General features: G+C 40.3%; 1 protein-coding gene across 2 annotated transcripts in view; it reads left to right on the forward strand.

Annotated features, from left to right (window-relative positions):
* l2hgdh (L-2-hydroxyglutarate dehydrogenase) overlaps positions 1-24490 on the forward strand; it is a 33263-nt gene extending 8773 nt beyond the window's left edge. The window contains exons 2-11 of one of the 2 annotated variants that reach the window (XM_055158855.1): positions 2808-2923; positions 6832-6983; positions 7306-7437; positions 8211-8373; positions 8453-8487; positions 8976-9143; positions 12641-12798; positions 13082-13213; positions 16953-17191; positions 18828-24490. In XM_055158855.1, coding sequence (XP_055014830.1) covers positions 2808-2923; positions 6832-6983; positions 7306-7437; positions 8211-8373; positions 8453-8487; positions 8976-9143; positions 12641-12798; positions 13082-13213; positions 16953-17148 — 1252 coding nt within the window. In that variant the 3' untranslated portion in view covers positions 17149-17191; positions 18828-24490. The remainder of the gene's footprint in view (positions 1-2807; positions 2924-6831; positions 6984-7305; positions 7438-8210; positions 8374-8452; positions 8488-8975; positions 9144-12640; positions 12799-13081; positions 13214-16952; positions 17192-18827) is intronic. The other variant, XM_055158858.1, reaches the window with a different exon arrangement.
* The last annotated feature ends 1338 nt before the right edge of the window (positions 24491-25828 follow it).

Raw genomic sequence — 25828 nt, forward strand, 5'->3', positions numbered from 1 at the left:
TATGACGCAGATGTTCTCAAGAAATGGAGCTTGAACGTTACTCCTTCTCTGTCCAATCCAAACTAAAATGTGTCAAGGGCAGTAGCTCAGTTGGTAGAGCATTCGCCCACTAATCTAAAGGTTGGCGGTTCGAATCCAGGTTGAGGGTCAGATCCACAGGTTGCTGGTGTGATTCCAGCTCCCACAGATGAATGCTGCCGTTGTGTCCTTGGGCAAGACACTTAACCCACCTTGCCCACAGTGTCTGTGTACACTGGTGTGTGAATGGGTGAGTGGTTCCTTGTTGTAAAGAGCTTTGAGCCTTGAAGGTGGAAAAGCGCTATAGAAAAATGTGACCATTTACCAAGATAGTTTTTCCTGTAGCAGTTCTTCCTCTTGTCTCGTCCCTGCAGCCACAGGAGCTTCACTTCCGTGGACATAAACTGGAGCTCGGCCTCTTCCAGGACAGAAGAGTCTCCTCTGAACCCGGTGACCTCCTGGCCTCGTGTCCCTCTGTAAATACTGATGGAACTGTGTCATAAGTCAAGTTTGAGTCTGTGTCCTCCACGCTGGACTGTGGACTCCTGACCCACTAACATCAATTATAAACAGAATTTGGCAAAATATTACTCAATAGTTTGACTTTACATCACGTCACAGTCCTTGTAGCTTCAACCTGAACCGAGGCAAGTCACAAGTTCACAACTCTGTGCTGGAGTTTGGAGATCGCAGATGTTTTAACCCAGTTTATAGTTCATATCGCTGTAAATACTGGACACATGAAACAAAAACAAAAACTGGCACAAAGTTCATCCTCTTCTCTGTCAGGAGAAACACACTAAAGGTTTAGTCCTGGTTTAACTCACCATTTTTTAACAAATTGATCACTTCCTTCACTGACTGTATTTTTTGGACTAAAATGGCACTTTTGGGGGAAATGTATTTAATAAAATGAGAGATCAGGAGCAGACATTTCCTGTGTAAAGTCAAGTTGTAGTAAAAACAATAGAAGAGAGAAGAACAGACTGTTAACGTCACATATGAACAGTTCTTCAGATAAACTATAAACAACAGAACAAGTTTAACCAAACTCTCCATCTCACTCCAAATCACTAAATCCATTCAATTCTTCATCCTCGGTGTCACTTCTGAGCAACTCGGCCTCAACCTCTGGAGGTAAACGGACTCAGCGTCAGTTCCAGTTCGAGCTGAACCTGCTGAACGTGTTTTTGTGTCAAATAATATAAATAATAATTTCCATAATAGTGAAAGTTGTTGTTATTACTGAAAAATAAAACTCAAAAATAAAAAAAATACATTCATTTTTCTTGTAAGTGGCTCGCCTCTCCACAGACCTGACCTGCACTTACTCGTCTGGATACGTTTAATGCCGCACTGTGGAATATTCCGGAGCAGCAATAACATCAGAAACATCTCCATGGAGACGAGGAGGTACAGACGAAAATTTACACTGTGTATTTTTAAAGGTGCACTGTGTAACTTTTGGGTCGTGAGTCCGTCACCTGCTCGTTTCTATGGATACATCATTGCTCTGTCTGGAATGTTCCACAGTGTGACTTTAAATAGCTCGACTTTACATTTATTCAATCACAGGTGGATTTAGAGTCAAAAATACAGAGAAAAACAAACATTGTGAGTGTGATGACTAAAGTAGGAATAAACCAGGGACTAAAAGAGGGACTGAACATTGACTTTACCAGAAATAGACCAGGACTGTCATTGCTTTGTCTGAAATGTTCCACAGTGTGACTTTAAACATTTCTACTTTACATTTATTATTCGGGTCTTTCTGAATCCCGACAGGATGGTTTCGGTGTCACTGAAGTCCAGACTTTGTCCATCATCCAGTGACTTCAGGAAAGTTTCATGGTTCATCCTCCCGGTGTCACAAGTTTCTCTCTCACTCCAAACTTTCTTTCTGCTCCATTTCCGTTTTCAGCTGCAGATTTCACAACTCGCAGTTTATAATCTGCAGAATCTGATTTTGTTTTTTAACTGAAGTGAATCCGATGTTTATGTTTGAGGCACTAGAACGAAATCCCAGAAATTTTACCCGGACATATTTTTATTCCTCAAGCTGGAGCTTTTTTTTTTTTTCTCTCATTCAAATCAGGGACAGATTTAACCGGAGCTTTTGGACCTAAACTTAAACTTTCTTACTTTTGGTTTTGTTTTGAAAAACAAATGAATGAATGATACACGAATTTACACAGATTGTCCAGGTTTGTTTGTGACGAGGAAACGACATTAAAACAGCAGAAAACGACGTAACATGGCTCTTTAAATTTGTGTTTGCGCCTGCAGTCGGCAGCATGTTTTTCTGATATTATTCTCTGTATATTCATCCAGCCCTGTTAGATTCTCCTGTTAAAACCTCTGTGTGTGTGTGTGTGTGTGTGTGTTCAGTCTTCTCAGTCTTCGTCTTTATAAGTTTAAAGTTTAAATGTTAAATAGTTGAGTGGTGCAGAAGTAACGGTGCGATCGACTGACATGATACAGACGGGACAGAGGCTCTTTCTGCAGGAGACATGCGCAGTAGAGCCAAGTGACAGTGATACAGGAGGAACAGGAGCAGCAGATCCTCACACACAAGACTAGAACCTCTCCACACTTCACCAAAAACATTTAATATAGAATCACACCAGAGAATAAGTCACAGGAAACACACAAACCACCAACAAAAGTCACACTTGATTGAAAACTATTCTTCCAAACTGATATTGTTTTCTGTTTTAGAGTCATAGAGCAGGTAAAGCGCTCGTAGAGTCAAAATCAAATGAAATATGTTTTGTCTTTTGTGTTTCCAGCACTTACGATGTGGCCGTGGTGGGAGGAGGCATCGTGGGTTTGGCCACAGCACGAGAGCTGATCCTCAGACACCCAAACCTGAGCTTCATCCTGGTCGAGAAGGAGAAGGAACTCTGTGAGGAAAACAAATAAACGCACACACACACACAGAGACAGACACACACACACACAGAAATCTGACCATGATCTGATTTCTGGAGTTATCTGATTATGAAAATGTGAGTGTTGTGGTTCTGTCTATTCACCCCTGCAGGAAAATGATGCTAAAAAGGCCAAACTAAAGCAGCAAATACAAAAGTGAAAGTAAAAATATTCAAAATTGAAAGAGTCATTTTAAACTTAAAGACTCTGTACCTGATTTTTACTGTGTCACTTTTCTGGTGGAGGCTTCGTCAACTGCTTTTCTTCATAGAGATGTTATTGTTTTGTCTAGAATGTTCCACAGTACGGCACTAAACCTTTTTATCTTCAAACCAGACCAGGTTCCAGGTCAGATCTGTGGAGAGAAGACTCCGCTCACAGTCACAGTTTGTTTTTTGAGGGATTTTTGAGCTGTAAAACCACCTGTTACTGAATAAATGTAAAGTCGAGGTGTTTAATGTCACACTGTGGAACATTCCAGGCAGAGAAAGGACGTCGCTGTGGAAACAAGCAGCTGATGGACCGGAAATATGAAAAAATTATTTCAATAATTAGTAATTATGCACCTTCTTCACCATGATGCCTTTACTGTACAAGCGCTTTTCAAAACGTTCAGAGACCAGAGCGGAGTCGTCCTGTCACAGTAGAAGCTGACAACCACTAGAATGCTAACAGTGCACTTCCTGTAGATCAAACCATAAAGCTGATATATCTGCACTGAGGCAAGACGCAGTTTGCAAATGGGAAAATGATGGGAAGAAATTGGATTAAACATGGAAAAAGGGCTAAAAATGGATAAAACATGGTCAAAAATTTAATGAAACATGAGGAAAAATTTATAAAATCTGGGGGGAAAATTGGATAAAACATTGAGAAAAATTTGATGAAACGTGGGATAAAAAACAGATGAAACGGGATAAAAACAGTTGAATGAAAAAAGGAGGAAAAAAAGGGATAAAACATGGGGGGGAAATTGAATGAAACATGAGGAAAATTTGATGAAACATGGAATAAAAACAGTTGAATGAAAAAAGGATTAAAAATGGATAAAACATGGGGGGAAAAAATTTATGAAACATTGAGAAAAATTGGAGAAAACATGGGGGAAAAACTATTGAATGGAAAAAAGGATTTTAAAAAATGAATGAAACATGAGGGAAAAGTTTGAAACATGGTAAAAAAAATGGATGAAACACTGGAGAAAAAACTATTGAATGGAGAAAAAAATGATTAAAAAATTGATAAAACGTGGGGGAAAAATTGGACACTGACCCTTTAATTGTGATTCTAAAAGTCTTTTGTCACCAGGTGTTTTTGATCATCAGATTTCCCTTGTGTTGTGAGAACAAAACAGAAACCTGTTCTACTCCTGGGGTTTTCTGAGGTGATCTGATTTGACTGCCTCATGTGGATGATGTGTGAATGAGTTGAGCTTTAGGCTGTAATTAAAACGTCACAGAGGATTCAGTTTATGGCTTTGGGTGAGGACCTAAATATCTGAAGGTGGAGACAAAACCAGCTTTGTACATTAAAGATTTCACAATACCACATGTTGACAAAGTACTGCACTGTTTATTTTGAAACTCTGCAGTGTTAATGTCGAGCGAGTTTAGTTGTTGAACACTTTTCATGCACATGGACAAAAACATGAATAAATGAAGCCATGAATAACTTTAAATACTTGAATATTATTCTTTAAAGGTCCACTAGGTCATTTTTCCTGCTTGTCGTCAAGGAGATCTTATTTCTTTGACTGTAATGTTCCACAGTAGAGTATTACACATATGTCCTGTGCGTTTGTTCAGTTACATGTGTTTTATTGCGCCAAAATACTAAATATGTGCAGGCTCGCTTCTCCACAGATCTGAACATGAACCTGTGTCCATTGTGATTATCGAGTTTATTTCCAAACTGTGGAATAATCAGAGTAAAACAGTAAAATCTCCGTGGCGACCGTCCTCTAGAAAACTTACTGCACCTTGAAATATTATTTATTTGAAGATGCAGCTTTTCTAGGGAAGAGTTTAATTGTAGTGTGTATCAGAGTCCTGCACAGGTCTGTTTTTGGAGACCGACACCCAAACAGTCCAGCACCGCACCCGCCCGTTAACCTGTGATTATATCAAAGTTAAATCCGCACCCGCCCGGACCCGTGAACATTCCACCTGTGACCCGCCCATTACCCGTCTGTGCCCGTGATGAATCACACACAAATTAAAATCATTCAACTGAAGCATCCATCAGAATATGAATTGAAAAGTTTCGACTTCAAGAATTACAGTCACAATCACGAAATGAAATGAAACGGTTTCACAAACTCACAGACGCGACTTGACTGTCATCACTTCACAGGGATTAGCAGAAGAAACATGCCACAGACTGAACCAGGACTAAACTAGAACTGAACCAGGACTAAACCAGGACTCAACCAGGACTCAACCAGGACTCAACCAGGACTCAAACAGGACTAAACCAGGACTAAACCAGAACTGAACCAGGACTAAACCAGGACTCAACCAGGACTCAACCAGGACTCAAACAGGACTAAACCAGGACTAAACCAGGACTAAACCAGGACTAAACCAGGACTCAACCAGGACTCAAACAGGACTAAACCAGGACTCAAACAGGACTAAACCAGGACTCAAACAGGACTAAACCAGGACTAAACCAGGACTAAACAGGACTAAACCAGGACTCAAACAGGACTAAACCAGGACTAAACCAGGACTAAACAGGACTCAAAACCAGGACTCAACCAGGACTCAAACCAGGACTAAACCAGGACAAACCAGGACTAAACCAGGACTAAACCAGGACTAAACCAGGACTAAACCAGGACTAAACCAGGACTCAAACAGGACTAAACCAGGACTCAAACAGGACTAAACCAGGACTCAAACAGGACTAAACCAGGACTAAACCAGGACTAAACAGGACTAAACCAGGACTCAAACAGGACTCAAAACAGGACTAAACCAGGACTAAACCAGGACTAAACCAGGACTCAAACAGGACTAAAACCAGGACTAAACCAGGACTCAAACAGGACTAAACCAGGACTCAAACAGGACTAAACCAGGACTAAACCAGGACTAAACCAGGACTAAACCAGGTCTGAACCAGGACTAAACCAGGACTAAGCCAGGACTAGACCAGGACTAAACCAGGACTCAAACAGGACTCAAACAGGACTCAAACAGGACTCAAACAGGACTCAAACAGGACTAAACCAGGACTAAACCAGGACTAAACCAGGACTCACTGTCAGGACAGGCTCGGAGTTGCGTCTGTGTAGTCCGTTGGGTGACCAGGGACAAAAGTACCAGCGCAGAGCTCCGCGCCGCACAAAGGTGCGCGCAGCCGTCGCCTGATTGCGCTTTGCGGTCATCGTGCTCCATGTGCTCTGGGTTCTCCCTCTCTCTCTTAAGTCCAAGATTAGTCCTGGTGTAGTCCTGGTTTAGTCCTGATTTAGTCCTGATTTAGTCCTGATTTAGTCCTGACCCGCCGGTGTGTAATCACTACCCACCCGTAAAATTCCAGAATGTTAAAACCCGCCTGTTTCAGCAGCTATTTGCCCGTACCCTTCTGGTACCTGTGAGTAACCGACCCAGTGCAGGACTCTAGTATCTATTATTAAATATTCTTACTGTTTTTATTTCAAGTGGAATAACTTGCAGTGAAATGTGGTAACAAAATGACTAACTTACATAATGTTTGTAGCAGTTCTTTCTGTCCTCACAATCACACATCGTTTTCTTTTTAAACAGTTCTGCTCACAAATCCAACTTTGTATTCTTTGTTTTCCTCTTCCTCCTCTTCCTCTCTCTCTCCTCTCTCCTCTTCCTCTCTCCTCCTCTTCCTCTCTCCTCTTCGTCGCAGCTCTCCATCAGAGTGGTCATAACAGTGGGGTGATTCACAGTGGGATTTATTACACTCCTGGATCTCTGAAAGCTCGACTCTGTGTCCGAGGAGCAACTCTGGCGTACGAGTACTGCGACAAGAAAGGCCTGCCCTACAACAGGTGCGGGAAGGTGTGTATCTGTAGAACGCACACAAATATACAACAAAACACAATATAGATGCAATAAAACACAACGTATACAACCAAACACAACCTATACAACAAATACAGCAGGTGTGGGAAGGTCTGTATCTATAACACACACAAATATACAACAATATACAACCTATACAACATATACATACATATATTTTGGGTTTAGTCGTAGGATCTGACCATTTCTAGATCTTAAAATTGTAAAAATAGCTTTTATAATCATTTAAAATGTTTGATTGTACACTGAGACAGACGTTCTGTATGAAACACGGTGATTATTGTGTGTTTTGTTTCAGCTGATCGTGGCCGTGGAGCAGGAGGAGATCCCCAGGTTAAAGGCTTTATATGAACGAGGCAAAAAGAACAACGTGAGAGACATGAGTTTAGTGGACGCCAAAGGAATCAGGGAGCGGGAGCCGTTCTGCAGGGTGAGAGAATACACACACACACACACATATATATCTATATATAAACACAAATATATGAGTTATATATGAGTATATGACACAAACCGTGTGTAATCTGTGTGTGGGCTTCAGCCAAACGACTCCTTTGTATTTTGGCTTTGTCTTTGTGATGTTTTTTTTTTTTTTTTTTTGAATTGCGTTATTTCAGAGGAACTTCTTCATAACTTTAAAGTCATGAGTCATGACTTTAGTTTGAGTCCTCATTCACTTTAAATACTCTGGCAGATTACAACATGGACACAGTTTAAAATTATTTTCACTGTCAGAAATCCACAGAAATGAATGAATCATGTCCTGATATGTTTCATGCGGAGGTGAGAAGGGCAGCTCATGTTTCCATGGTTTTAAACAGTATTTCTGGTGTAAAATATTGGGTTCTTGGGTTTAGTTAGTTGGGTTTTGAGAGAAATGTGCATTTACCTTTTGGAGATTTTATAACAATAAGTATAAAATACAATCAACTGATACTGTGCAGCTAAATATAAATATAATATTAAACAGGATCATGAACGCTTGGGCCGATCACAGGAAAATGAAAATGTGCTCTTTAAATCTATTTAAATCTTTAAAAACATTTGTTTGAATTGTGTCTCGATGGTAACTGCTGAACATTCCACCGTAGACATACATGAGAACACCCCCAGCGTGGTGTCACTGCACAGTATCAGTAGTAAAGTGTGTCTGTATCTCCGTCCGTGTGAGAACGACGTGGTCATGTGAACACACTCGTGCAGGGCATCATGGCGATAGACTCTCCGTACACGGGCATCGTGGACTGGCGGATGGTGGCGCTCAGGTACGGCCAGGACTTCGAGGAGGCGGGCGGTCGGGTCGTCACCGAGTTTGAGGTGAACGACATCTCCATGGCGACGGAGAGTCCGGAGGGAAGCACAGAGGGTGAGAGCTTTAATTTTGTTTGTAAAAGTTAATGTTTTCGTTTAATTTAATGTTTTCTTCTTTATTTTTTATGTTGTAGGAATGAAGTTTCCCATAGTCATCAGAGACACAAAGGTGAGTGTGTTTTGTGTTTATTTTACTTACACATTTTATTTAAAGTTGCACTATCTTTTCTGATGGAGGGTACGTCTCCTGCTTGTCTCCATGGAGTAGGGTTGGGCAGAATCAAAATTTTGATACTGTTAAAGTCTAGTCCTTAAAGCTACATTGTGTAACATTTCTGACAGACTGTACGCCACCTGCTCGTCTCCATGTTTATGTTTTATTTAAAAGTATCCTGAGTACGGCACTAAACAGATTTTTCCAGCGTTGTTTCATAATATCAACGCTGTTTTTCTTGCTCAGTACTGCTTGAGCGGGGTCGCCTCTCCACAGATCTGACCCGTTACTGCCATTATGAAGAAGAAGTTTAATGCCATACTGTGAAACATTCTAGGCCAAGCAGAAAAACGACGTGCAGCTTTAAACCTCTTCTTAACTCTCTCTCTTCCTGTTGTTGTTGTTGTTGTTGTTGTTGTTGTTGTCCCCCGCGGCGCCTGCAGGGGGAGCAGGTGCGCTCGCGGTTCGTCCTCACCTGCGGGGGGCTCTACTCCGATCGTCTGTCCCAGATCTCGGGCTGCAGCAGGGAACCTCGGATCGTCCCCTTCAGAGGAGACTACCTGGTCCTGAAGCCCGAGAAGCACTACCTGGTCAAAGGAAACATCTACCCCGTGAGTTTAACAGCTCGGTTACGCTGTTATTTACAGAAGCCAAGAGGGTCACAACAAACGCAAACGCCGCGACAAATACAAACGCCACAACACAACAAAAAGCCACAACGGAAATGACCGCGGGATTCTGTTTTAATGCAAATGCCGCAACAAATATAAATGCCACAACACATTAAAAAGCCACAACACATTAAAAAGCCACAACACATTAAAAAGCCACAACGGAAGTGACCGCAGGACTCTATTTTCCGACGGACCGATCAAGCAGCAAGTGAAGAAGAAGAACTACAACTTTTTAATGTGTTGTGGCTTTTTAATGTGTTGTGGCTTTTTAATGTGTTGAGGCTTTTTAATGTGTTGCGGCTTTTTAATGTGTAGCGGCTTTTTAATGTGTTGCGGCTTTTTAATGTGTTGCGGCTTTTTAATGTCTTGTGGCTTTTTAATGTGTTGTGGCTTTTTAATGTGTTGTGGCTTTTTAATGTGTTGCGGCTTTTTAATGTCTTGTGGCTTTTTAATGTGTTGTGGCTTTTTAATGTGTTGTGGCTTTTTCTGGTGTGTTGTTGCATTTATATTTGTTGTGGTGGTTTTTTTTGTTGCGGCGTTTGCGTTTGTTGTGACCCCTCTCGGCTTCCATAATTATTACGCTGTTATTACACTGCAATTACACTATTATTACACTATTATTACTAGGGCTGGGTATCATTAAGACATTGCCAATACGATACATAACTCGATACATAGGCCCCGATACGATACATATCTCAATACAATGTACTTTCAATGATCGTGAATTTCAAATATAATTAAAACCAGTGTTGGAAGGTGACTTTAAAAATGTAATCCCCTACAGATTACAGATTACATACCTCAAAATGTAGTTTGTAACGTAATCCATTAAATGCCTTAAAGTGAGTAATGTAATCTGAATACTTTGGATTACTTGATATTGTCCTGGTTTTAGTCCTGGTTTAGTCTTGGTTTAGTCCTGTTTTTTTGTCTTTGTTTAGTCCTGGTTTAGTCCTGTTTTTTGTCTTGGTTTAGTCCTGGTTTAGTTCTGGTTTTAGTTCTGGTTTTAGTCTTGATTTTAGTCCTGCTTTTAGACCTGCTTTTAGACCTGGTTTTAGTTCTGGTTTTAGTCCTGGTTTTAGACCTGGTTTTAGTCCTGGTTTTAGACCTGGTTTTAGTCCTGGTTTTAGACCTGGTTTTAGTCTTGATTTAGTCCTGATTTTAATCCTGGTTTAGTCCTGGTTTAGCCCAGAATATGAAAACAGTTAAATCCCTCTGTGTAATCCATTTATTTCAACAAAGTAACTGTAATCCAATTACCACTCACTGAAACAGTAACTGAATACAGTTACTCATAATTTGTACTCTGATTACATAACTCCGGTACATGTAATCTGTTACTCCCCAACACTGATTATAACGACGATTAATAAATTAATAAATACTTCAGTTACGCAAAACAAATTGAAACTGAAACATAAAATCTGTGGCCAGTGCCCCTCGTGAGCAGCTGAGCCACTCACCCGGAGTCTGGGCCGACCTGCTGCCTAAAGAAAACACACAAAGCTTTATCTCTGTTTAAAATAACTTAATTAATTACATTTTGTATAAAAGTCTGGTTTAAAATAGGGTGACCAAACGTCCGTTTTTCCCCGGACATGTCCATATTTTGAGTCATGTCCGGGGCGTTCCGGGTTTTTTTTTTATAAAGTGGTGCAAATGTCCGGGTTTTCAGTACCGTTAATTAAACTGAGCGTCTCTCGTAGCGTCTGTGACTCAGAAGGAGCGAGACACAAACAGTCGGTCAGTCTGCAACATACCGAAGCACAAAAGCTCATTTAACAGTGACTTGTACAAGAAATTCTCAGTTTTCCGTCCCGATCGAGACAAGTGTGAGTCCATGTGCACAGGTTGAGGTGAGAGGACAGTGTCCCTCGTTTATCGTGGGGTTACGTTCTAAAAATAACCTGCGACAGGTGAAATCCACCAAGTATCAACTTTATATTTTACAATTATTCTATCTGTGTTAAGGCTGTAAAACCTCAGCACAAACTTTATACACTTTTCTCAGACAGGATCGACAGGTGCAACCCTTTTTACTTCCTTCTTCAAACTTATTGCTGCTGTCGTCCTTTTGTTATTTTCCTCCTTCTTTATGTAACGAACTGAAGATTCATTTATTCCATAATGGAGCCGACAGAGCAGAGTCCTGCACGGGGCCATTTTTGGAGACCCCCAGGACAGGACCGCACCCGCGCAGGACAGGACCGCACCCGCGCAGGACAGGACCGCACCCGCGCAGGACAGGACCGCACCCGCGCAGGACAGGACCGCACCCGCGCAGGACAGGACCGCACCTGCCCGTTAACCAGAGTTTATATCAAACTTTTGTGCTGCCTACGCCACGGACTAAACCAGGACTGATTCCAGGACTGAAGAGGAGGACTAATCCACGACTGAACTAGGACTAAAACAGGACTAAACCAGGACTAAACCAGAACTGAAACAGGACTCACAGGTGTCCGGGTTTTCACAAACGGAAATATGGTCACCCTAGTTTAAAAGTTCTATTCAAACCATATTAAAAAGCAATTAATAACTAGTACGTTCAGTTGTTTCTTCATATATACTTTATACTTTTACTCAAGTATATTTTTAGCAGTAACAGTACTTCACATTTACCCCCTGATACATGTGCAGTGCCAGTGTTATTTCTGACCGGGGAAGGGCGCCCTCTGCTGGCAACTCTATAGAAATGCTTTTCATGCCCTCAGTATTTTTTTTTACATCCACATTTTATGCAGATTTTCAAGTTAAATTTGGAGATTCGGCAGCTTAAATCTTTCATTTTATCTGCCACCTGTTTGTTTCTATGGAGATGTCATTGCTCTGCCTGGAATGTTCCACAGTGTGACTTTAAACAGATCGACTTTACATTTATTCATTATTACTTTATTATACATTATTGCTAAAACATTTGGTTTTATAGCACAAAAATTCCTAGAAAAATAGACATTCTGACTGTGAGCGGGGTCGCCTCTCCACAGATCTGACCTGGAACACCGTCTGGTTTGGTCTCCATGGAGATAGAAAGGTTTAATACCATACTGTGGAACATTTCAGACAAAGCAACAACATCTCCACAGAGAAAAGCGTTTGACAGAAAAAGTACACCTTTAAGATCCACATAGTATATATATTTGTTATTTTTGTACATCTTTTATTTATTTAATTCACTTTTTAATATTATTTTATTGATTTTATTAATTTATTGCTTTGTTTAAGTGTTTTATATCTAGCTTAGGTTAAATTGAGCATTTACACTCTCTTATTTTTAGATTTTTATACCTTTTGTTGTTTTTAATGTTGCCGCACTTTGGAAACTGTTTTGTGGCTTAAATGTGGTGTAGAAATAAAGTGGATTTGAATCTCGTGTGTGTGATTTGGACTTTCAGCCCCAGAGTGATGTGTTGTTGTTTGTCCGTGTGCAGGTTCCTGATCCCCGGTTCCCGTTCCTGGGGGTTCACTTCACTCCTCGGATGGACGGCAGCGTGTGGCTCGGACCGAACGCCGTCCTGGCCTTTAAACGAGAAGGATACAAACTGTTCGACTTCAACGCACGAGACATGGTCGACGCTCTGTCCTTCAGGTACGACGACCGTTCACTCACCTGGAAACAGAAATACTACCGATGATTCTAGTGAAGGTGTGAAAACACAGAGACGCACTTCCTGTATCACCACATGATGACATCACAAGGTGGATCAGAGTGTTTTCTGTTTGAAGAGCTCAGTCTAAATGTGCAGAGTTTGTGTGAATGAAACAAAACAGAAAAACAGAACTCCCGGTCTGTGTGTGAGGAGTAAAGGACATTCGAGCAGAGGTCAGTGTGATGTTTTATCTTCTCATGAGTCTGAATATTTATTTTCCAGAGGACTTCAGAAGTTGGTTTTGAAGAACATCCCGTACGGTTTGGGGGAGATGTACAGAGGCATCAACATCGCAGCACAAGTGAAAATCCTGCAGAAGTACATCCCCGAGCTGAGCGTGAGCGACGTGCTCCGGTGAGATGTTTACACAGCGTCACTGCTCTGATTCAGAGGTTCCACACTAGGGCTTTAAACCTGCCTGTATCTATGGAGACGAGCAGGTGACTCCAGCAGGCCAACAAACACATGTCTGGAGGATATTTCAGTATAGTTCTCAATTTTTTCTCTTGAAATTGCTCCATGACAGACTCTGTGTCTGGGCTCTTCTCCTTTGAGTCTTTGTACAAATGTCAGGAGTTTATGAATAGTTTATATTTTACAGTTTGTTTGTTTTTTATTTAGCAGCTTTTACCACACAATGCATGATGTATGGAGTATTTATATATTATATATTTATACAGTATATGTGACTGTATTAAAATCAGGTGCAGGTCTTTTAACTTAATGCATGAGAAGAAAATGGAAATGTTTGTATTATTAGAACAGGAGTCGGCCTTAAAGGTTGTATGGAGGATTTTTTTTTGTTTCAAATTCTCAATGAAAGTCTAAAATACCATTACAAAGACGCAGAAGCGATGACCAAAAAAAAAAGAATGAAAATCTATCAACTGTGGACGTGTTGAGGCCAGATAAACATCAGCCAATAGAAAGCGAGGCTCCCTCTTTATCTATTGGCTGTCAGGTTGTCACTCAAACTCCCTACGTTTCTAGTGTAACTGACTCTCCGGCATGCGGGGATTACGTGGTTTATGCAGCGGTTCTTAGAGGCTTTTTCTAACTGTAGCTTCCTCGCATTTCGCACAAAGTTTGTTGCGATGTCGGTCGAGAATCCACGACCAGTCTGTTTTTGAAGTCTCTGAAAGAAGAAGAGAAGTGGAAAAGGAGCGAAGACAAACTGAGGTGATTCTTGGAGATTCCTTCCAGCGAGTGCTCGACTGAAGCAGGGGTCTAAAAACTGACTCGTCGGTCGCTAAATTACTTCTAGACAGGAAACTTCAACAGTAATTCTGAACACACACTGACTGTAAACAAACGTGATTTGTAGAGTAAAGAGGTGGGAGGAGGTGTTTCTACTGAGGAGCTGTGGAGGGGGTGGTGTCATGCATGCACAAGGACGGTCACTGTATTTCTCTTCCCTTAAAAAATCCTCTATACAACCTTTAAATACTCAAAGAGCCGTTTGGAGCGTCTCCCATAGAAAAGAAAACACCCGGAGCCACAAAACACGTTTGACACTAAAACGAGGAGAACACTGCAGATCTTCTTTTTTTTTTTACCTGTGGCTCTGTACAAAAGACTAGAGTGAGCTGCATTTATGAAATCAGTCAAATGCTTCAGAGAACACAGAACTTTATTTCTGCACATAACAAAAACATTTTGAACTCGGAAAAAAAAGACACTTGGTTGATGCTTATTTTCAAATGAAATACCGTATTTTCCGGACTATACGTCGCTCTGGATTATAAGGCGCTCTGTCATTAAATGGTCTTTTTTTCAAACTTTTTTCACAAATAAACCTCGTGGGACTTTAAAGGAAACCCAACAGTGTGATGGGTGAGTGGTTTTGTTTGTTTGTGGTGTTCACGGTGACTCTGGGCGTTGTTCAGTTGTGGCGTGTAGGGAGGGTGTGTCTGGGACCAACAGATTGTCGGCGTGTTCGCAGTGACTCAGTTGTTCGGTCGTGTCTAGAAGTGGCACGTTGCGCTCGTGGCTTTTTCGGTTCGTCCCTCCGTTCTGTTCCTCGTCGGCGTGGAGTGATGAGTGTGTCTGTGGGTGTGTTTCTCTGTGCGGTCGCTGTCTGCTCCGTGTGTGTTTGTGTGTTCTGTGTGTTTGTAGTTTACTGAAGTCGTGCTGGGACACCCGAGTGGATTCGTGTATGGGGCGCTCTGGATTGCGGGGCGCAGTCGTTTTTTGATGCGGTTAGAGGCTTAAGAGCGCGTCTAATAGCCCGGAAAATACAGTACTCATTGTCTATTTGAGTCAGTCTCGTAGGAAATAAAAATACAAATTTAAATGATCCACCCGCAGTGAACCAAAAATGCATCACAGACAGGAGTCTCCAGCCTTTTTCCTCTGGTGACTTTTCTTTACAAAATGAAAATGCCAGAGAGTTTCTGATTTTGGCAACGATAAGAAACTGAGTAAATATAAGAGCCACAGCGAGCCTCAAGTGGGGCACAGTTAATAAAACACAAACATAATCCAAGTATCCAGTGCAGAGTTCAACATCAAAAAGAGACATTTAAAACGGTTCAAGGCTTTAAATTCAAGTTATAATTTTGTTTAAATTATTGAGCACAACACAGAGAATACAGAAATCCTTTGGCGAGCTTCTTGGAGGAGGATGAGGAGCTGCTGGTTCCTGAGTTGCAGGTTGGAGACTCCGGCCACACGAGTGAGTTTGACGTCATCAGATCGTTCACCTTCAGTCAAATGAAGCTCATGAGGCCAGCAGTTAACAGGAGAGAATTTGGAGCTCAGTTCTACGTTAGGAACAGGAATTTATTTATGGACAGAATATCGAGATAAAAAAAAACAGATTAATATGAATGTTTTAAGACAAAATGAGGAGTCTGAAAGCAGCAGTTACAGAGAGAGGGGACCGTTTTTTCATGGAGCCGGAAGCAGGTCCATGCTCACTTCCTGTTTGTAACGTGCGGTTTGTGGGTTTGTGGATCAGCTCTGTTCTTCTATATATTTAAATTTACACATTTCAAAAAATATATATAAGACTAAAATTATAGAGAAATACAGAGAAATACAATAAATCATATTTTACCCCATCAAACCTACAAATTAACTGTAACCCCCAATTATACTTATATATTTAAGTGTATATTATAAACCAATAGGTATAAATATTAACATGTACAGGGTCAGTGTGTGTGTGTGTGTGTGTGTGTGTCTGTATTGTGTATGTTGAGTTTTATGTTGTTTTCTGTAAATAGTTTTGCGTCTTGTATCTTGTTTTATATGTTAACTGCTTTTGGCAAAACAAGTGTTAAACTTCAGCCTAAACCCCTTCGGTCGATAGCAGGAGAGTCAAACTCATTTTGGTCCTGGGGGTCGTATCCAACCGACTTTGATCCAAAGTGTCCGGATCAGAAAACTCATGTCATATAAACCCCAAAATAACAATAAGTTTCAAATATTTGTGCAGAGAAACTCAAATCTATTACAGAAATCTTTTTTAATTGATGAACTCTTTCTTTTACAAAATATTATAATATTATGAACAACCTGAAACTTTAAGAAAAATACAATTTCAACACAAAGTTTTAACATGAACTTGTCTGTAAACAGGAATAAGTCAATTTTTGTTGTAAAATCCTGCACTCGGCTCCACTTTTCTCATGTTGGACATTTTTCTGATGAGGGTGTCACGGTCAACAGTCAAAACGATCGTCCTTTAAGAGCGTTTGGAAAGAGACAAGTCTTCATTTGTGCTGCTCTGGTGGGAGGGGCCACGTACAGAGACGCTGGAGACGCTGCTGTGATAAACACCACAGAAAATTAACAACGATTTTAATAGAAAATATAATTAAAATATTTTAATAGAAAATCACCCAAGGGCCACATTAAAGGTCTTGGAGGGCCGGATCTGGCCCCCGGGCCTTATGTTTGACACCTGTGGTCTATAGAATAACCTTATTGATCTGCATTAACTGCATAATTATTTTTTTGTGTTAAATCATTGTTATATGATGTACAATTATGTTAACTGACTGAAGAAGAAAATAAACTACTACGACTGTATAAACCGTCTGTTATTACCTGAGGTGAAGATAACAGGTGTATCATGTGTCTCCCTCAGGGGCCCGGCGGGGGTGCGAGCTCAGGCCCTGGATCGCCATGGAAACCTGGTGGACGACTTCGTGTTTGACGGGGGAGTGGGAGACGTGGGCAGCAGAGTCCTTCACGTGAGAAACGCCCCGTCGCCCGCGGCAACCTCCTCCCTGTCAATCGCCGAGATGGTCGCCGACGAAGTGGAAAAACGCTTCTCGCTGTAAAAAAACGGACGTCCAGAGTGAAACTACCTCGGCATTTGATCAGGTCAAGCCTTAAAAACTACACACACTTTAATTATTTTACTTTTTTATTCTTCTTCTGCACTTCTCATCCGGTAAATTCATCTTAAAGTGCATCTGACAGGCTTCATGGTTTTCAGATTATTCTCTGGTTTGGTGGAGAGTCTCTGTGTGAAATATGTGTCAGAGTTTTACATCAGATAAAGCTGCACTGTGTAACTTTTCTGTTGGGCGTCCGTCACCTGATTTTTTTCTATGGATGCGCCATTGCTGCCTGGAATGTTCCACAGTGACATTAAACAGCTCGACTTTACATTTATTCAACTACAGGTGGTTTTAGAATAAAAAATCCCTTGAAAAACAGACATTGTGAGTGTGAGCAGGGTCGCCTCTCCACAGATCTGACCTGGAACTTGGTCTGGTTTGGTCTGCGTTAAGATAAAAAGGTTTTTGACAGCGATAACAGGGGAGAAAAATATTTGACTGACCCTCCGCCAGAAAAGTTACACAATATAAAGTGGCAGTTTCTAGGGAAAAAAATTGCAGAGAAACTTGTGTGTAGAATCCCTCAGTCGTTCAGGTAGATTCTAATCTGATTCATGAGCTGGTTTCACTTTGTAGAGACTCGCAGCATTAGGATTCGTTCACTCGACAGTAGGTGGGGACTTTTTTATTGAACCAGTCGCTGCTGTTTGGTCGTGACGTTTGTAAAGCTCCAAATCCTGAAGGAAGAAGAACAATAACGACTTTCCCCGAGATCAAATTCACCAAACATTCTCTTTGTTCCGGCTTTAAATCCTCAATCTCGGGAATCGTTGCCAACACAGAATGTCTGTCTCTTCTCTGATTGGCTGGAGCCAGAACTTGCACTTCTGAGGTTTTTGTGAACCGTCTAGTGTTTTCTGATTCTTGATCTAGTCAGTGGAGAGAAATGAAACTAAGCAGAAGCACTAGGGGGCGCCAGCCTGGCCAAGTAGAATCCACAGCAAAGGAGAAATTCAAATTTGTCGATTGGACAAAAGTTTATTTTGGTCGAATACATTCCTCAGCTCATCCAAGCTGCTTCTTCAGTTGTGGTCAGATGCTGGTGGACACTTCCTTATATCAGTTTCAGAGTAGTTTCAGTGTAGTTAGCTCCTCCTACAAACAAACACACATTTGTTTACAGCTTGTGTTTGTTCATCTGGACTGAGTGAGGGGACATATTAGCACAGGGTGACCAGATTTTCAAAATTCTAAAGTGGGACACAGTCGGGTTGAGATGGTTGGTTTAAATAAAATGGTAAAAAGAGCGTGGAACTTTGTGGATTCTCACATCAGTCATGATCTCAGGGACTTCTGACACTGAATTTGTTTGCTTTATTGTCATTTACAAACATGGTTTTCAGTCAAAAATTGTGATGGTCTTGTTTTAGTCTCAGTTTAGTCCTGGTTTAGATCAAGTTGGTCAAAAATAGGGACTTTTCTTAGATAAAACTGGGACAAATCAGTGGTTTTGTATAAATCTGCTGGGACAGGGGACACAGGCTCCAAACTGGGAGTGTCCCGGGTAAACTAGGGCGTCTGGTCACCCTCTGTCAGCAGAATCATTCAGGCCCATTCTGAGTGTTTTCCCCTGTCTGACCCTGACCTGCTCCTCCTGTTCTTCTCTTTTGTTTTAGGTCTGAGGACGGAGCTGTAGATGGAGACAGATGATGTTCTGACGCCTCCGTTTCTGTTCAAGGATGGATTTTCTTTCTTAACAAAAAAAACCTCTTTAACTTTCCTCTCAAACCAGTTTTTTTTTTTAGGACGTCGAGTTTTTAAAACAGAACGGGAAACTCCGACCCAAACGCAGAGGCAGTTTTACACACAAGGAAAACATGAAGCAGGACAAGCACAAAGGAGTTATTGTTTATTTTTAATTGTCTGATCGAAGCTATTGTGCAGTTTAGATGCATTTTGGGGCTTGTTTACATCACAAACTGCTGCTGTGTCTAACCAGGAAGCCACATTATAAACTAAAACCTTAAATATAACAACAGTCACTGTGTCCACACTTGTCACATGCAGTTTAAGACCTGGATCTGACCCGTTTTATCTTTTCTCACTCGTTTGGGAATCACAGACTTGAACTTCTACGTCGACAGATGTTTAACTCATTTCATGCTGCGTATTTTTGAGGAAAACCCTGCCAAGATTTTATAAGAAAATTGAGGAGAAGTGTATTTTTAAAACCTGCCTGTATGAGTTCAGTGATTCAAAGTGAGTGGGCAGTAAAAAGCAGGAATGATTGATGTTTATCTCTAACAGACGAGTGGAACGACTGGAAACAGAAGAACAGTCAGGCCAAAAATGCAGCAGATCAATCAGCTGAAAAGTTATGTCATGGACTTTTAACTCGTTTGGATTTTTCTCTGGGTCGTCAGTTTGCGTCTGACGCCTTTTAGCAATTAAAAGAAACTCCTAATTATATTTACTAGATTGATTTTCTGGGCTGTTGTCATAGTGATTAACATCTTCTGTTTTTTGAACTGAATTGGAAAAGTCGTCTGATTGTGTCTAACAAAACAGAAAACTGAAAAACATCTTTAGTTTCTTAAAATGGGAAGTGTACTTTTGTACTTTTCCGAGCCTTTAAGTTCACACGCGTTGCCTTTTATCGTGTATTTTTATCATTAGTCCAGGATTGACTGTTTGGACGTTTTAGGAATGTGACGTAGTTTTGAAGTTTACCAAAGCATCATCTCAACACGTCTAAGCTGAAATCAGACGGGTTCATGTTCCACACATTTATTTGAATTTCACTTAAGAACGAGAAACTATAAAATGTGAAAACTGTTTATTTCTTTATTCTGTTTTAGTGTCAAACATAAAAACAGATTTTAACTTCTGTTTCCTCTCTGTCTCTGTGCCTGTTTTAATTTGGATCTTTTATTCTCTCTGGTTTTGCCCCAGATGTTCTGCTCAGCGCTGCCTGTGAATTCAGTGTCACTGAACAAAATTTATCTCTGTTTCCTGTTTCTGTTGTGCTCGTTCTGGCCGATGTTGCAGATTGGCAGCCTCGCTTCTGTCAGTCTGCCCCAGGGCAGCTGTGGCTCCTGCAGCAGTTTAACACCACAGAGTGTGGAGTGAATGAAGAATGAACTGTAAAGAGCTTTGTTGATCTTGAAAGGCGTTATATAAATGCAATGATTAATTAATTAAATAAACTTTAAATTAAATATTGTACATAGATGTTGAAATCTGTTTTTTGTTTGACACTAAAACGTAAAAATGAAAGGAACTGTTTTCACATTTTATTTTTTAGTTGTTCTTAATTGAAATTCAAAAGAACAAATGGAACGTGAACCCAGACGGTTCTTCTTCTTCTTCTTTTGTTTGTTTGTTTGTTTGTTTGTTTGTTTGTGGTCGCTGGAGGTTGTAGTTTTTTCAGAGAGAATATTGAGGCCACTTTCACTTTCTGGTTAAAACTGTAGCCGAAATCGCTGTTTTTGGAATCATTTAAATCTACATCCACAAAAATAACATTCTACTAAAAATGAAAATTACATAAGTAGCTGCATTTTTTTTAACATGTTAAAGCTGCACTGTGTAACTTTGTGGTTGTGGGTCCATCACCTGTTTGTTTCTATGGAGACGTCATTTCTCTGTCTGGAATGTTCCACAGTGTGACATTTAACAATTCTACTTTACATTTATTCAATTACAGATGGATTTAAAGCTCAAAAATATCTACAAAAACAGACTGTGATTCTGACTGTGAGCGGCGCCGCCTCTCCACAGATCTGACCTGGAACTTGGTCTGGTTCGGTCTCCGCGAAGATGGAAAGGTTTAATGCCGTACTGTGGAACATTCCAAAGCTGTAACATCTCGTTGGAGAAAAGCGTTTGACGGAGCCTCCACCAGAAAAGTTACACAGTGCAGCTTTAAACCTAAAAATATTATTATCAGACCGTTCCTCCTGCTCTTCTAAAATACTGTGTCATGGGTTTGAGAATTATGAAAAACCGGTTGCCATAGAGATGAACAATTTAAGAAAAAAAAAGAAAAAGATCAATACTAAATCCATAAATACACTGGTGGTAGTTTTAACTTTTCTTTCGTCTGTTTTGACATGTTTTACGTTGACAGTTTCTTCCTGTTTTGTACTGTAGTTTGGTGCAGACTTTCATTTTCTGCACTTTTGGAAACGCACAATCAGTTCTGTGGAGCTCAAACGCTGAAATGTAAAACATTTATATTTAATAGGTTGTGTGGTGAGTTTAAGTCGGGCGACACTGTGCTATTTTTGACCCTTTTTGAGTCGGTTTTTCACTCATGCGAATGTTTTTGAGATCGGGCAGAGTTTTGTCTTAATCGTGCGTCGTGTTTTGTGTAGAAACATGAGGTAACGAGAAGGATTAATCCCGCACGACCAACTCCCGATCGCCAATCACAGGGCTCAGGAAAATCAAACCTGGTTGAATCCAGTCGCGTCTCGTGAGGGTTTCACTCTGCTGAAGTCGTTCAGTGTGAGAACATGAATCATGAGCTGTGAACTTTTAAACCCTGAGATTTGGTCGAACAGTTTGAGCTGGTGGTGTTGTACTCGAGACAGGTCTTTGTCTCGAGACGCTTTTTTTTTATGGTCTTGGTCTCAACTCAGACTCGAGTGCATTTGGTCTCGGTCTTGTCTCTGTCTCGAAAGTGCTCGGACTTGGTCTTGTGTCGGTCTCGAGGTCTGACTCTCGTCGAGTTTGATCATATTTCATTACAGTCGGTTAATGTGCAGAGGTTAAATATCACCTCAAAACCAGTGAGAGAATGTGACTGTAAATATTATGAACTTGAAAAAACCACGTGATTCACTTTGAATTTGTTTTGTGTAAAGTGTCAGTGGAAGTGGGATTAAAGAAGAGATTCTCAAACTGTGGGTCAGGGTCCAAAAAACAGGAACAGAGTGTTGAAGTGTAGCACAGTTTGTTTGGTTTATTTTAAATGAACATTCATCAGATCAAATGGAGACAGATTTATAAAAACACTGACATACCAAAAAATATCTGTAAAATACAAATTAATGTAGGAAATAACAAAGATGGTCTTGATTTGGTCTTGATTTGGTCTTGATTTGGTCTTGATGGGCTTGATGGGCCGTGGTCTTGGTCTTGTCTCGGTCTTGGTTTTGATTCGTACAGTTTCGTACAACACTAGTCTGAGTGAAAATATCGAGAATATCGCACAGTGTTCGTCCGGCTTTAGCGCTCTCCGTTATTGTGTTACTTTGAGACAACTTTTATCGCACAAGAAACGCACAGCGGTCGCGTTCATGTTTGTAGGAGTCTGTGGCCGCGTCGCATTTCTTTCCTCGCTTCCTCTCCTCTTGGTGAAGGAGTAAACCTGAGGGCGTCTTCAGGAGCAAACACCAGAGAAAAGAATCAGACTTTAATCAGTCTCAGTGAGGACTTTAGATCCTCTCTCTCTCTGTCTCCTCTGGGACTTCCTCACCCATTTCTTGCAGAAACCAGGAGAAGGAAGCGAGGAAACGAGAAATAAGATGCAGCCTATGTTTAAAAAAAAGTGCAAGATTTATCCTGGTTTAGATCTGGTTTAGTCCTGATTGAGGTAGACTTTTGGTTCTTTTCTGGTCCTGGTTTAGTCTAGTTTAAGTTCCAGGTCCCAGATTTATCCCCATCAGTCCACACAAAGTTTTACATTTGATTAAAAACATGTCCAAACTGAAAATAGTTCATCTTGTGCATTAAAATCCTGTTTTTTGATGATTATAATGAGCAAATAATTCTACTTAGGTTAAAGGATGAACTTTGTGCCAGTTTTAGTTTCAGGTGGAGAGTTCAGTAATGACAGAAATCTGAACAGTGGTGCAACATAACAAAGTAAAAGTATCAAAGTACTGTACTTAAGTAAAAAAAGAGGTATCTGTACTTTACTTAAGTAGATTTTACAGTGTATATTTTACCTTTGTACTACTTTATTTTCACTTCAGCACATTTGAGAGCAAATATCTGTACTTTCTACTCCACTACATTTCTGAACAAGTCTTAAAAGTAAAAGTATTTATTTTTATTTTAGTTTGAGACCTGCTGGAAACACGAGGGTTTATTTTATTTTAACACATTTGTAAAAAACAAAACAAAACAAAAAACATTTGATTCAATTTTTTTTATTGAAAAAAATGTTTTTCAAAATCACTACATTTGAAACTTTATAATATCTCAAAATCTGCGTGAAATACTTTTACTTTTACTATTGAAGTACATTTTTGAATTAATACTTTAATACTTTTACTTAAATAGATTTTTTTTTATGTGATAATTCCACTTTTACTTGAGTATTTCTTTGCTCTGGTATCTGTACTTTTACTTAAGTAACAAAATCAAGTAGTTTTTTTTTTCCACCACTGGATCTGAATCATAAACCAGATCAACAAATCTCAAACGACCCACCCTCAGATCCGTCCCCTGAACGCACCTTGAAGCCAGAGTTTAGGTTTAATCGTGTCGTAAAGTGACATTGTTTCGTTTCGCTGCAGGAAGGCGACGGCGGAAAAATTTGCACAAAGGAAATTATATCAGGAAATATTTTTTTAGGAATCCGTCTCCTTCCAAACAAAACTCTGGTCTGGTCCTGCTCGCGATGTAAGAATGAACTTTTGTATGTTTATAAAATGACATGTTTTAATTGTTGTGCATAATTTTACCAAGAAACTACTGGAACTTTTAGCAGCCAAAATATTAAATGTATAAAAACTGGCTGAATGTAAAAGGCCAAATGATGCTGTTTTTATTTTTTTAATCTGTTTCTAATGTCGTCGAGGGAACAGCATTAGAACAGGACTTAAAGCTCACAAGAGTCGATTTTACAGCATATAGGACCTTTTTTAAACATATTAATCTATTATTGAATCATAATTATTTCAAACCTGTTGATTTGTTCATGGCCCTGGTGCAGAACATGAGTTTGTCGTGTTGAGCTTTTACAGATGAGTGGGAATGTTGTTGTAAATGAACGGATGTGCAATAATCCCCCAATTTACCCCCAAAAGATCCGTTTGTGTCCAAAACCTGAGGGAGATTTTGTGCCGCAGTGGAAATAAATAAAAGAGTTTTAGTGGAGACTGAGGAGAGGGACGGAGCCGCTCTCCTCCACCGACAAAGGTGCTGTTTGCTCAAAGTTCTATCGACACAAAACAATGACGTGTCTTATGTAAAAAAAAAAATAAAATAAAAAAAATGAACAGAGAATATATGGAGTTTTGTAGAGTATTTTTTGAGAAATTTTGTGGTGACATTTTACTGAAAGTGTAGATTGTCTTTATTGTTTTAATAAAGAAATTGAAAAGAAGATGGATCCTGAGTTTGCTTCTTCTGTCATAGAATAAAATGTAAAGAAAAGGAACTACAACTGGACCGAGTGGGGCCGAGTGTTACAGGTGACCTCATTCACCTGGACGTTATCACCTGTGTCAGTGTTTTCTGTTGCTTTTCAGGCTCTTGGACTCTGACCGGATGTACAGCTTTTATTTCTTCAAGTTTATTTCTTTCCTGCCTGTGTGTTCTGTCGCAGCTTGTCAAAGTGTGGCTGCAGTAACTTAAACATTTATTTATGTTATTAGGTTCTTTTTTTCAGACCTGGAGTGTTATTTCATCCCTGACAGTTTGTTCTGTTCACTCGCGTCTTCCTCAGAGTCACGTGATGTTGCTGTGACGCGTCTGGTCAGATGATTTAAACAGGTTTTGGCGCTGTCTTCCTACCGGTGGAGGCAGGACGACAGCGCCACCTGCAGTCCCACTTCCTCAGGACAGTATCCAGGTGTGTGAGAGTAAAAAAGCCCCTCGTCCCGGTTTACAGTCCTGTGGGCACGTTTCCGTATTTCGATTGCTTCTTTAATTCATCGGCAATGTTTGTTTTCCTCTGTCCCAATGATGTTTGCGAGGGGCTTTTTTACTCTCACACACCTGGGATTCTGTCCTGAGGAAGTGGGTCTGCAGGTGGCGCTGTCGTCCTGCCTCCACCGGTAGGAAGACAGAGACAAAACCTGTTTAAATCATCTGACCAGACACGTCACAGCAACATCACGTGACTCTGAGGAAGACGCTGGTGAACAGAACAAACTGTCAGGGATGAAATAACACTCCAGGTCTGAAAAAAAGAACCTAATAACATAGAATATCGGAAGACCAAATGAATCTCATTGGACATTTATTTATTAAACATTTATTTATTTATGTTTATTAAGTACATCACAATCACATTAGACAAGCCAGATGCATTGTGTTGAGTGTTTTAGCACAAGTGTACAGATAAAATATATACAGTACATTTTCAGTGGATGCAGTTTTGATTGGAAACATACAATAATTTTAATTTCCTTTTAAATTTGTTGTTGTTTGTTTCCAATTTTAAATGAGCTGGTGAACCGTTCCACAGACTGGCCCCTTTAAAAAAGAACGAGGACTGACCCAGAGTCGTCCTGTACCAAGGAACAACACAATCACCACGAGTAGCTCCTCTTGTGTTTGCTCTGTGTGAACATTTTATGGTCCTGGCAAATTCTGAGTGTAATGGTGTATCGCAGTTAAGATGCTTAAAAAAAATTTAAGATTATTAAAATTGATAAAATTTTCAAAGTTAAAAAGTTGATGTTTCTTTATAATTTCACAGTGGTGCCGGTGTTTGGGC

The sequence above is a fragment of the Boleophthalmus pectinirostris genome, unplaced genomic scaffold (assembly GCF_026225935.1).
Source record: "Boleophthalmus pectinirostris isolate CB_2022bp ecotype Guang Dong unplaced genomic scaffold, ASM2622593v1 HiC_scaffold_10, whole genome shotgun sequence".
NCBI classification, from domain to species: Eukaryota; Metazoa; Chordata; class Actinopteri; order Gobiiformes; family Gobiidae; genus Boleophthalmus; species Boleophthalmus pectinirostris.